Raw genomic sequence first — 13,913 nt, forward strand, 5'->3', positions numbered from 1 at the left:
AACCGTTCTCACATTCCTAGATTATGAGGACGACGAAGTAGAATAGCAGGCCGGGAAACTGTTTCCCAGCTAAAATTTGAGCAGTTCCTGAAGCAAGTCGAACACTGAAAGACTCTAAAACCTCGTGCTTTTTCTTAGCTTGCTTTATATAAAACATGACTGAATATTTTGACCAAAAAACACTCAAAATTACTCAGAAACACAACGCAGCGATAGAAAGCGACACCATATATTGTTTCGAAAACTTCAACATCATTTATCAGCAGAAACCTTCAGTTCTAAACTCCATACAAACTCTTATATTTTCAAATTTAATTACTATGCAAATATTGAACACGCTCGGGTTACCCATGCTTACGACCAACAAATTCCACGTGAAACTCCGTGCGTGTACCTTGAAATCATGTAGCCGATAGTCAGTCACAGACGTTATATTGTTTTTCTATGAGCTATTTTGTCTTTCCCCACGGCCTCCCTCTTTGCGTGCGGCCTTTTTCAAATCCCCTTGGGTTAGCACTCTTGCTTGCGATCTCAGTGGCAGATCTAGACCTTGAGCTAAGGAAGGGGGGGGGGGGGTTGTTCTGCTTGCCTAACCGGCTTTTCTTCCCTCTGTGATTTCTTCTCTTTTTTTTTACCCAAAATAAGGGGGGCTAGATCCGCCGACTGGATCTTAACGAACTTAAGACAAAATAGAGGGTCTGTGGAATGACTGGATGGCCGAATGACAATATTCTTAAAATATAATTTAACCTATGTGCTTCTGTAGGGGGGGGGGGGGATTTTCTGTCAACTTTAAATGACCGCTCCAGACAGAATCGTATGCAGCCACTGAAGATAATGGTTGTACTGTCTTGATTCAGTTCAATTCTTGATATTCTTTGGAACCCAGGCTTCTGGTCCATGCACGTCTTTGATCATCATTACTTTGTCAATGACTTCTCCTCCCTGCATGAAGAAGAAAAAATAAATTGACGTAAGAACCAGAAACAAGACTATAGGAAAACGGTTGCATGGAAAGGATTACAGAACACTAAAAACAATTTTTCTTGTGGGTCGCAAGGGCCACATCAGTCTAGAACAACACTGTAAAACTCCGAAAGTACATTTAACAAGTCCTTGATGGCAGCGACCCTTCAAACGGCCCTCCAAAAGAAGTGACCCACTGACCCCTCCAAAGTAACACCACTCTGAAAGTAGCAAGCTCAACAATAACAAGCCATTCAGATCTGATAGCGATCCCCGATAAAACACCCCTTCTGAAGAAGTGACCCCTCCCTAAAGATTGACACCAACTCTGAAACTAACAAGCTCAAAACATGGCGAGGGATTAATAATAAGATAACAAAAATACCTCAGGGGTACTAATTTCATCAAGCTGTATCGGAGTCAGAGACGGTGCAAGTCCTTATCTGCCCGATTGATACTAGGCTTCTTGATTCGGGAGTAACAAGAGTCGATAACGAGATTCGTTTGTTTGTAAGTTAATGGTACCACGTTACTGACAATACAATTCTGTTCTATTTCTGGCATTCGTTTCCCAACAGAATACCGTTAACATTCCAGAAATATCTCTCTACGAAAATAAGCCTTGCAAACCTCGGTCGCGAAGATCTCTCTTACAGTACCGTTCAACTTTGAAGTTGCTCACCCCATCCCTACCCTCTTCACTCACCTTATCCACACTGACTTGTTCCATGTACAAGTGCGTCTTGTTGTGGATAGTCATTCTAGTGTAACCGTAATCGTCTGACCGATAAGCTGTCCAGGGACGGTAGTATTTGTGAAATGGGTCATGATGTTCATTACAACCCTGAAAATTATGTAAATTTGAGTTATTTAAACTAAAACGTCTTAGAAACTCGAATGTTACGCTCAAACATATTCTGGAAAATAGCCCAAAGAAAATACGCGCGCTGATTGGTCTTTGTTTCAAACCGTTTTTTGTGCAAACAGTCAGTTTTTCAATATAATAAAACGAACATTAAAAGTATGAATTTTAATCGTCTTGTGTTGAACACAATATTTTACTCACTCGTAAAATATTCGCGCCACCGTGTAATATCCTCTATATATCAATTCATCAGTAAAGATTTTCCCGGACTATGACTTTGTTAGAAGAATGTTTTACCTTAATTCAAACCGCGCGCTCTTTGAACTTAACTAACACAAGATCCTACGCAGCTAACACAAAATATTTGAATTACAGAACTCGGAAACGTTTCAAAAAGCTGACAACATACCGCCGACCCAGTAATTACGTGCACTGGGGCGCAAGGGTTGGTGTATGGCTCTTCTCGTGATCCATTGCAAACCTGCAACAAAAAAGCACGGTGTGCCATAGTCACAAGAAAAAACAAAGGTTCTTTGAATTTGTAAATTCAGAAAATGCGATACTGTATGTTACCTGCATTTTGTAGACAGGAAAGAGTCGTTCATAAGAGTGTTCATGAGCCCAGATCATAAGATCAACACCTGAAAAGAAAAAAAAAAAAAAGAAAAAGAAAAAAAAAATGAGTACTGCTTACATGGCAGATTAGCAGCGAGACACCGACATATCTTAAAACAAGTTTACAGAGCAACATAGGCACGCAATGCGTACGAAGGGCTAAAGATAATTGTCAGCATTTTGTTCAGAGCTGATTATTTTCTACAAAAACCAGAAAAAAACCTCGTCTAGTTTTGGCTTAAACCTCGAAAATGAGGTCGTTAATTTGCATTGCATTATAAGAAACCATCATGGTAGTGATTGTGAATAAGGGCTATTTATGTACTTAGACCACATCGTCTAAGTCGGGTGCCATTTTAGCAAAGCGATTACATCTGATATGTACACCATCAACCACCATAAGAGGGATGATAGAATCTTAATCACAAGTTAATAACACCCATGCACAAGAGATTCCTCTCTGTACACATAAAGGGTAACTTACAAGGGTGAAAAATATGTTGTTCTATAGACTGTAATGAAAACACCCAATATATTGCTGTTTTCTTAATGGCCAACCACCAAGTTATGCCAAAACATAATGTTATAGGAAAGCTGACATGCTATCAATTAAGATTTTGAAGTTTGATTTTCAAGGTGTATTCCTTAAGACCCAGCAAGTAACCATTGTTACTCACCGTATTTGTAAAATAGCTCTTCTAAGGGAAACAAATGTTTTGAAGTGATTCCAAGGCCAACCTAAAACAGTGTCAAGATGTATGCACAGTAAGCAAGCTTAGCAAAGAACCTTAAGAGCACTTAGGTTTAATTTCTATCTCCTAAATGCTAAACTGACTACCGACATAATTATCATCTCGATATTCAGCAATGAAAAAAACGTTAACCCTTGGCAAGGCATTTTGCATATATATATGTGCTAATGGGGCTTTAAAGCATTTAAACATTAAAAACAATGATAAGAAATACAAAGAATATCACCATGCACAGATAATTAACCAAACTGTAATACTGTAAATTGCTCTCAGTATCAAAAATCAAAATTGTGTTTATGTAGGTGTTCGTAGTCCTGATATATAGCTGGATTTGAAGCCTCACTGAAAAAGAAAACTGTCTAAAGTACAGGAAACATACATCGTTCTCAGGTCTGAGACAATCAGTGTTACTGCAGTACATTGGTCTGTGACCCATTGTGATGATCCAGGGACGTAAAGCACGGTTCTCAGGAGATGTCGCTTTCTGTGTCAAATTTAACATGTCATAAAATTAACATGAAATTTTGCAAACTACGGCATGGTAATAAATATAAAGATAAGATTGTCTTGCACTTTGTTTGCTGATGAGTGTTGGGCTGAGAGAGTCAGGGTTGATGTGAGCTGGTGCAGAAAAAGCTGTTGAGCCGTTCACGTTTATTTAAATATACCAATTTATTTACTAGGTGGAATAGACAAATTTTGATATACTAAAATTCTACCTTAGCTCTGAGGCTTAGGGGAGTAAAACAAAAGAAATCACCTTAAGGTTAAAGAATGAATCATGAATTTCTTAATTTGTTTTACTTGCGTACTATTCAGAGACAAGTTAGAATTTAAATATACTGAAATTGGCCTATCAAAAAAATTCTCAGACACATAACAGTAATTGGTATATTTTTCTTCTTTTAATTAGAAAAAAAAAATATCAAGATCAATGAAGATTGCTTATTGACTGAGTTTGGGCTAGATGGAAAAAAATATTAACATCCATCAGTTCACACAGAGCAGACACCATGACCTCAAAGCAACTATTTTCCCAGTCCATCTGCCTTTAGTTGGAGCCCTTGATCTCAAGAGTTGACTGTTATTAACGCTGCAGTAAAATAATTATTTCCTGACCTTCAGGTCCCTTTCCAGCCATTCATACTGTTGCACAATCTGTTCAAGTCCATACTCTAAGAAGAAGTAGACTTCCGTTGAAAAACTGACAATGTGTGCAGGTCCAATGTCCCAACTAAACCGTGAATAAAATACAAAAAAAAACAAAAAACAAAAAAACAAAACAAAAACAGTACTTAAGACAAAGAAATTTGAATCACTTTTCAAGCATTTTGACTAATGAATATTTGCTACATTTTGGCTTTCATAGTTCTTGCTAAAGATGGTAAATTTTCCACAGATTAAAGGCAAATTATTGATAGAAACCATTTACCTGTAGAAGATACTTTCTGTATTTCCTGGCATTGAAAACCTGTTTTTGTAGTTGGAAAAGTTGCTGCAAAGAAAGAACATAGTTTGAACATATATGTTTCAGTGTACAATTGTGTGGTAACACTGAATCTGTTAACATTACACTCTGCAATGCCATATTGAATCACCAGCCACAAGATATGCCTGTGACATTCCCGATATACACTGTAGGCTTTATTTTAAATCTACTTTTCAAAGTTAATAATGATGTGCACATCATGTTTGAACAAAAGGTTCATTCAAAGACTCTGGGAAGGCCCTACAAAAAGAAATATATTGAGATGACCCGAGCTATATGGTTAAAATTACTACAGTTGTACCTTGTGCCGGACTATTTGAAATTTGTCATCACTAAACATGCATTTGCACATTAACTTGAGGTTTAAAAACTACATGCACAGGTAGTCTCTCAATTGATTTTTAACAAATTATGGAATGTCTGTAGTGGCCGAATTTATACCTGAAGATGAATTATCAGGCACAGATTATGAGATGATTTATCTGTCTGAGATGCATATATCAGGGTGTTCAGACGAATTATGTTGCTAAATTTGTCTTCAGAAGATGTGCTGACAGACAAATCAGCTGAAGACGAATTTGGCCACATAATTCATCTAAACACTGGATTTACATACCTACTCTGACAATTTATTTGTCTCAGCCAGACAAATCTGTACCTGTGTGATACAACTAATTCATTTCAGATGGATAATTTGTCCCTGGTATAAATTTGACCACTGAGTTTCTATAAAAATTTCGTTGACAACTTACTACGCCCGTTCATGATTTCCTGGACAGGTCATGTATGGCAAATAAGCAGCAATTGACTGAATTTGATTCATGAAGTCATCTCCTACACGTGCATTATCCTGTTTTTGAAGGAGAGAGAGGGAAAAAACTAAAATAAATGTTAACGCCAAAGCTCCACGTAGGGAGAGTATTACACATACGTTTTCCATACGGTACTGCAAGTAATTAAAATTAGTTCTACAGCTCAAAAATAAAATTTTACATGTAATGTGATGAAAATTCTACATTTTAGTTGTTATACATGTACATAAAATAAATTTATATTTTTTTCAATTCAAACATGTAAGAAAAGAACACTGACTGGAACTGAAAAAATTGAAAAGAATACTTACAGAGTCAAGGTCATATCCAAAGTCACCTGGAAATAATACATAGTAATAAAAAAAAGATATACCATTAATGAGAACATTATTTTAAAGATCACACATTTATGAGAAAACAAAGTCTCCTAGGTGAATTCCAGGCAATGTCAGATTCATGTAATAAACAAGAATTGCATAGACCATGATTGAAGCATTAGGGCTCTGGATCAGTTGCTGTTCTTTCGATGTCAAATTTACAAGCCTTCATACATGTAGTATTCTAAAACTGTTGCTTTAAAGGAGCTCAGTCACAGTTTGCGCATATTGAAGAGTTTAGCCTCAATTTTTCAAATTTGTTGTTTGTAATCCGTGTCAATCTTCTCCATCCTTAGCCATCCTTGTTCCTTTATGGTTTATCATTACCTCTTTCAATTGGTGTTTTTCTATCTTTAGTTATTAAACTGTTATTTTCAGGTATCCTACCATTTAAAGGTAATTTTGTATGTGGCCGAAATAACTCAAAATACCGTGACTGAGCCCTTTAGGAATTGTTGCCAGTCAGAGAGAAAAGATGACTAGATCAGGATTGTTTAACATAGCAAAGGGGTGTTTTCAGTAGGATGGAAACTGGTTTTCACAGGTGGGCAAAACTATTAGAACTGAACTTCTTTGTGAGAAAAACTTTCCTCTACATGGTCAAACCAGGCTAGCAAAATCATCCTCATAGCTGGTCAAAATGCCTGGTACCCGATCCTTAATATAACCCCTGACAGTACCTTTCCATAAGACTTGAAGTATCTGGTTGCCCTAGTGCAATAAGAGAGGCAACAAGATAACCTAGTAGAGGGACTGTTTTCAAGTCTTACAACACACATCCCCCCTTCCCTCCAGCCCTTACTAAATAGGGGCTCAAACCTGTTTTAAATATACCCCAACTAACCTGCCTTAACAAGTTGCCTTAACCAGTTGGGCCATGGCAAATAATCATCAATAGTCACATTTGATTACCAGATAAAACTTACCAACATGAAGAAAAACATCATATTGTCCTTGTTGAGTTTCTTCCTGCAGATAGCTAATAGATTTAGCATTTACACTTCCAAGATCTCCAAAGACAGCCATCCGAGGACTCCAGTCCACACCAGACTTGAGGGCTTTAAATGAATACAGTGCACTCCAACCTTCTAATCCACCACAATGATACTCTGCAAGTTATCAACAACAAGCAAGTATTTTCAAAGAGAAGTAATGGCAACATTCCTGGCCGGGGGGGGGGGGGGGGGGGAGTATTCCCTTATATGGGCTATGTAGGTATGTGCGGCCCCAAAGGGTATGGTTTTTCAGCTGTTTTGGTCATAAACAGGGTATCGATTTTAGCTGATTTTGGCCATTATGATCATAAATAGGGTATGGTTTTTGCACTCTAGCCTTGATATGGGTATGTTTTTAAGAAGAAGCCACTTTTTCATCATTATTGAAAAGAAAATCAACAAAAGCCCTTCACAAATTATGTTTACAGTAATTTAACATTGGTCTGAACTGGGGAACTAATTATAAAAGGTCTGAAACAAGGTTTTGATTTAAGTGTCAGGTCATAAATGGGGTTTTGAATTTTTGGTCAGGTCATAAAGTAGGGTATGGAATATCGCAGATTTTGGTCATAAAAAGGGTAAGGGTTTTGGGAAGTGGGCTGTACACCCCCACCCAATTTTTCTGGGAGTACCCCCCTGGCAACATTCTCAAATCCTCCATTATGCGGCAAACACAGAATGTTAGCAATACCAACAAATGTTTGCGTTGAAATTAACGTATTACCCGCGGGTAATTGGCAAGAAATTATGGTAACATCACTCAACTGAGCAACCCTCTGTAAAACTGTTAAGGCACGAACATGTACTGCACATGCCCAACACTTAGCAGAATTTCCATGGTGGACATACATGAATTTGCAATGATAAAAAAAAAGTAATTTAGCTTGCCCTCATATCCCTTCCCCTCTCAGCATGATAGCATGTAACAGGTGAAAATTCATTCATTCGTACAGGCCAGTTTTGCACAATTTTGTATAAAAAATCAAATCCTTGAACGGCTGAAATTTATATGGACACAGCTTGCTGATTTGCACGACAGTATACATTAGTGTTTGGTAGGTTTGCCATGTCCCAGACTTATATTCCAAAGTCAGAACAGGTTTAGACTGCTACAGGTTTCAGTACGCAACTGAGAAAATTAATTATGTTGTGCACATGTAGCTTAATTAGGCAGAAATAGAAATATACATGTAAGCCAGGTCTCAAGCCTGACCTGATGTGAACCCCAGTTATGATTCTTACCATACATCTGATCAGGAACCAGTCCTGTTATTTTCACCCTGTGGATGTACAATACTCGATGCTCTGATCCGCCGTCAGTGAATTTAGTGATGTCACCAGAAGCTCGTAATGTCAGAGGAAAACCAGCCTTGTTATATTCCACCATAGTGTAGTTTGTATATGCTAAAGTCACCCATGTGACCATCATCTCTGTTGGGTTACCTGAGATGCAACAATACATGAAGATTATTGAGCGAGTGACGCGAGGTCAAGATGGCTGGATATTGGCCAAGTTCTTTCTTTGCAAGTCGAGGTCCATAAACAGGCCAAATTAAAAAGGATGAGGCTAATATCCAGCCATCTTGATTGAAAAAGGGAAGTTAATAAGGGATTTACTATTATATGAACCTGCTTTGGCTTTGTGAAAACTTTCCTTGTGGGACTCAATGTGAAATCCTGAGCAGGCAAGATAGTGCCTTGACTTGCTCACTTGGATAGCCAATCACAGTACAAAATTTGGTTAATCTTACCTGTTCAAGGAGCTATCCATACAATAAATTAAATGTATGTAACTCTATATCAAATCAATATTTTTTAACCTTAGCTTTACCCTAACACTTGAAATACAGTACATTGATTATAAAGGTGAGTGAACTTTGTCATTTTATCATACAATCACAGAGAATTTACAGCAGAAAGCTACTGCATGAGATGAGTAGCATAATCACCGTACCCATTTCTGTAACATGCCTAAAAATATTTGAAACTGGGCACTTTGGGGGCAATGTCCCTTCTTTAGGTTTATTTTACATTCAAACTTACCAATCTTAGTGATTTTTGGAAAAATATTATATTTTCGTCTTGTTTAACTGAATTCTAAATTTACCCATGATCCCTTGTGGGCGTGGTCTTGTTACAAATAATCCATTTTTAGTTTACTTATACAAATAAGAAGTAAACCAATGAAATGTTCTTTTTTCCCCTTAACTCTTCAATCCTTGAAAGCTTTTCTTGCTTTTCTTTAGCCATAACAAACGGAAATATTTGCAAGAACAATACACAGTATATTAACTGATTGCCTAATTCCCCCACTCATTGCCCTGAAAAACGTCTTATACCTCCCCGATAACATCTATATCATGAACGGTTACCAAGCTTTTTCTTAGACACCAAAGCATGGCATCTTCACCAAAGTAAACTACCGATTTCAAAATGCTTCTGGTCCTGCAGTGGCTGCACTGCGTTTTCAAAATGGCATTTGCATGGCAAAAAACGTAGCGACACCGTCGAAAGCTAATATTCTGGCCATTTTTAAAGCCATGAAGACAAAAGTTTGGAAATAACAAGGGGAACTTGTGAGCATTCAGATCTGCTCAGTTTCTCAGCCTGATTGTAACTTGTTTGGATCATCACGAGGAAGGAAAGGGTGAGTTGCCGAAAAATATTATTGCATAATCGCATTTCAGTAAACCATAGAGACTTAGTTTCGCTATTATTTCTCAGATAATACTTGATGGATTTGACTGATTTTTTCCTATGTTAAAACCCAAAGTAAGAGCATTTAGTTAATATGGTTTTATTCTCTCAGGTGTCAAGTTAAGCCACGCTACAAACAATGATGTGGTGAACCTCTACATTCTAAAATACAGCGTTACAGGAAGGATACTCCAGAAACAATGAATCCTTTTAATATGTTTTAATAAACTTGAGATGTTGAAGTTTTGCTGAAATGTAGTGTTTCTTGTGTGCTATCATTTGGTGTAATCCGTTTGTCCACTTGAGCTTCCTGTTTTATGAAAAATGTATTTAAAACGTTTTCTGCAAAGATTGTGTTACCCATAACAGTCAAATTTTGCCTATTTTTCTATCTTTTCCTGTTACTTTCTCAAAAATAGCAATGTAGTCTACACTTTTAACACCTCCATAGTCGTTAACAAGGTTAACCTTAGCTTTAAGCAAAAATTTGACTTTGTTGAAGATGTTAAACAGAATATATCAGTGAAAGTTTTTCTACCACCCCCAATTGGGCATGGTGATTGTGCTACTCATCATGACAGAACATTAGTACGCTTGGCACGTCAACTAAGTAACTTGCACATTTGCTAAAATGTGGTTTTCAAACCAATCACTAGTCAGTGAATAACAATAAATAAATTAATAAGCATGTTTCAAAATCTATCTTTAAGGTTACAGTATACCTTCAGGGGTGTCTCGCGCACAAGCGATGAAGCGCGTGCAGTTTAAGCTGTAGATACCTAAACCTCTATATCAAATTAAAGCTTATGGAGCTGGCTATCAAACTATACCAAGAATTTTGAAAGAAAGTGAATTATCGAATTTTTCATGACCACTAAATGTGAGTGCCCCAATCACCTTTCGAAAGCTACAAGTCAAAGCGAATTTCGTTTTTCACCAATTTAATTTTTTCCTCGGTTTCAGGGCCCAAAGCGCTTAAAAAAAGTGTCTGCGTTTTGGCATATTCGATTGCAGTAAAAAGTTACAGAACATTTTCGAAATAGGATTAAAAAAATGTGGAGTGATCGTACAAAAATCGCTCTCGAAGAAAAAGTATTTTGAAATTAACAATTCCCAGACACGCTTTTATAGTTTATATGTTAAACTAGCCACTGTCCAAATTTAAGAGCAATTGAACAAATTCCCTTTGAGTTATAACTCTTTAAAGTGTCTGCTTCAAGTGAAAAAATTTATTCGAGAAAACAGCGCTAAGGAAAATTTTTCCGCTTCGCAAACAAACTCCGCCCACAAACGCCTTCAACTGGGTTCTCAGATAACTAAGCCAATCAGTGCAGGGAAACTTTACTACTGTTAACCTCCTGGTGAAATTTACGTGCGAATCTCTAAAAAACTCTTGTGTTTCGCAATGCGCTCAAGGAACCATATGTATGTATGTATGTATGTATGTATGTATGTATGTATGTATGTATGTATGTATGTATGTATGTATGTATGTATGTATGTATGTATGTATGTATGTACCGAAGGTAGAGGGATAATTTTTCTGTAGCTCGGTTTTTCTTGAAGCTGGTCTGGCAAAATGGGGAAGACTACAAAGGATACGAACGCTAGAGTGGCTGAGCGAAGGAAACAAACAAAAGACAGCGCGGATAGCAACTGTGTGTGGGCAACTGTGCATGGATAATATTTCAAATGGTCTCAATGAGTCCGACGATTTGTCGATATAGGACTGATCAACTGAGTAGTCAATTCGTGACATCCATATAGGTAATTCCCGCGAAAATCGTCTCGGTTGATTGCATACACGCCATAGGGCTGTCAATCAAGAGGTAAACTTTTACTTCCGGTGAAAACGTAAAACCGCCATTTCTCCGCCAATATTTAGCCTTTTTCAAAAATTTTTTTTAGAAAATAGAGATTATTCTTCGACCACTATTTTGACCCAAAAATCCAAATTTGAAGAAAATTGTCGACCCGAAGGTATACTGTAACCTTAATGCATATTAGTTTCAAACTGGTGAAAGACTTTAAAAGAAACAGAACTTTTAAATTTGATTTTCTTCTTAGCTCTAGATGACTGCTGGGAAATGGAATGAGTACAAGACAGAGAGCTAAGGTATCAGGACAGTACACATTTGGCTTCTGATTGGCTAACTTGGGAAAGGTAACATGTAATAGCAGACCTATCATTATATTTATTGCATATAGATGTACTACTGCAGTACACCTTGGTCTAATTTCTTAGTTTCAGTAACTGATAATAATAGTTACAATAACTGTTAATAATAACGTATGACAAAATTAATCTAATTTTTGTAACCAAAGGTCGACTCTCCGTACAAGACACCCATCAAAAGAACTGGAATGAACGGAGACCTCAATGTTATGTAACTAACGAATAAAATCATTACGTCCAGCTAGCGCTACCAATATAAAACGCTCAGCTCTATCTTCCATTCAATGGAGCCGGATATAACTCTCAAATTTATGAAACACTCTAATGTTAAGATATCACTGGTCAAAAGTACTTCTGGTCCATTCGGCATTGACAGTCGAAATTGAATTGTACTAAGAAAAGAGAGAATCGTTCAATTTCAGACTCAGGCTGATTTCTTATGATCATTCCCTTCCTTACCTGTACTTGAAAGATGAATCTGTTCTGGTTGAGGATCAGTTCCATGTGAAAACTGCAGACAACTTAGTAAAACGAACGCAACAATCTTTACAAGCTGATTAAGATTCGACGCCATGATTAATTTCTCGTTTGTTGTCAGGCGGCCGCGGTAGTCTGGTACGCGTCACGTGAAATGCACCTCATCAGTCACGAAATCAGTTTTTGTGGTGATGCAAGTTATTGCGAAAAAGAGAAAAGCAAGTTTGCGCAAAAATAACTAGTTCAATTGGAAATGACGTAAAGAAGGGGTCCCTCAGCAATATGACGAAAGCAACTAATATAAACAAAATAGGTAAGCGCCAGAGTTCTGGTCCCGATTACCCGATTTTGATCTCAGCCTTCCAATAGACCCATTTATTAGCACGTTTGTGACCAACTTGTCCCGCAGCAAAATACAGTGTTGCAAGTTGAGGCAACATGTTGCGCAAAGTAGACTCGAATTCTACTTTCTGCAACAAATTTGAGTTCTGCTGCTTGTATTACCACTGAAGCTACGACTTGTCTCGCAACAAATTTGAATTCAACGTTTGTGATTGGCTGTCGCGAAGCGCGGCAAATTAAAATAAAACAAGGCAGACAGTGAAGGCCAACTTAAATTTGAGGTAGACCGGTAACTCTCGGAAAGTCATAACTTTGTCCTTTACAAAGACCTCGAGGGCAATCATAGTCTTTAGGACACCTCGTTTGTCCCTTCAAAACAAGCAGGAAAAAATTAAAGGCAAAAGGCTTGGAAGAATTGTCTCAAAAATACAGCTTTTCGCCTAGCTACCTGAAACGACACTGAGCTTCATACTGAGAGAACTTCGCAAGCACGGAAAATTAAGAAGAAAGTGACGGCCAGAATTGAAAGTGGAACTTCGTCGAAATGCTAAATTATATTAAAGAAGGCGCACACGATTAAACAGTTATACTGGTCGAATCCTTCTGCAGACTTGCAACACTGTATTTGTCTGGGAGACAAGTTGGTCACAAACGTGGTAATACGCGCAACAATGTGTTTCAGCTTGCAATGCAACAATGTTGCGAGACAAGTTGAAGGAAAATGTTGCCCGTATTACCGGACCTTAACACAATAAACCTCAGCACGAGGCTCTGGGGAATAAACTCCATAAACGCTGTAGTTATTCCCCCGAGCCTCGTTTTGAGGCTTATTGTTTTAGACTGAATTTTGACATATCGAAATTGGTCTATTATCGCCTACCATTGGCGTTCCCAGAGCCCTCCGTTTCTTTTAGTCACGTGGTAGGGGAAACGGAATAGCACTGGGGATGAGAATGATCGCCTGCTGGCCTTATATCATTAATCGGCTAATATTTAGAACCCATAGGTGCTTCATGCTTCCAAGTTTAGCGCTTTTCTCAAAAACTGTTTGAGGGATTTGAAAAATGGTCTAACGATAGAGATCACGCCAGTTTCAGGAAGTTTGATGCTCGTGTATCACAGTAATTTGAAACTCGGGAGGTCGCGTGACAGCGTACAATCGAGGGGTGGGAGGGGTCGACGACAAACAGGGTTCCTCTTCCTGCAGGTTGATTGCGCTTCGCACTCTCTACTTGTGCTTTAACAGGCTATCAACTGTCAGATCGAATGGAAACGGATGAAATCTTTATTAGCTCTATGCGTGTCAATAGTTACAGGGCTAGAGCTATTACAAAGCAAAGCAGGGATTCT

At 37.9% G+C, this 13,913-nt stretch overlaps 1 protein-coding gene across 1 annotated transcript; it reads right to left on the reverse strand.

The window, feature by feature from the left end:
- Positions 1-454: 454 nt before the first annotated feature.
- On the reverse strand, positions 455-12,318 carry LOC145484768 (acid phosphatase type 7-like). The gene is made up of 13 exons (XM_081463403.1): positions 12,204-12,318; positions 8,114-8,314; positions 6,803-6,985; positions 5,811-5,836; positions 5,440-5,537; positions 4,631-4,693; positions 4,318-4,432; positions 3,578-3,682; positions 3,124-3,184; positions 2,405-2,472; positions 2,241-2,312; positions 1,673-1,810; positions 455-945 (listed from the first exon to the last, which is right to left on the reverse strand). The coding sequence occupies exons 1-13, from the start codon at positions 12,316-12,318 to the stop codon at positions 862-864; spliced, it is 1,329 nt and encodes a 442-aa protein (XP_081319529.1). The 3' UTR covers positions 455-861.
- Between the last annotated feature and the right edge of the window lie 1,595 nt (positions 12,319-13,913).

Source organism: Orbicella franksi, chromosome 4 (genome assembly GCF_964199315.1).
Source record: "Orbicella franksi chromosome 4, jaOrbFran1.1, whole genome shotgun sequence".
Taxonomy (NCBI): domain Eukaryota; kingdom Metazoa; phylum Cnidaria; class Anthozoa; order Scleractinia; family Merulinidae; genus Orbicella; species Orbicella franksi.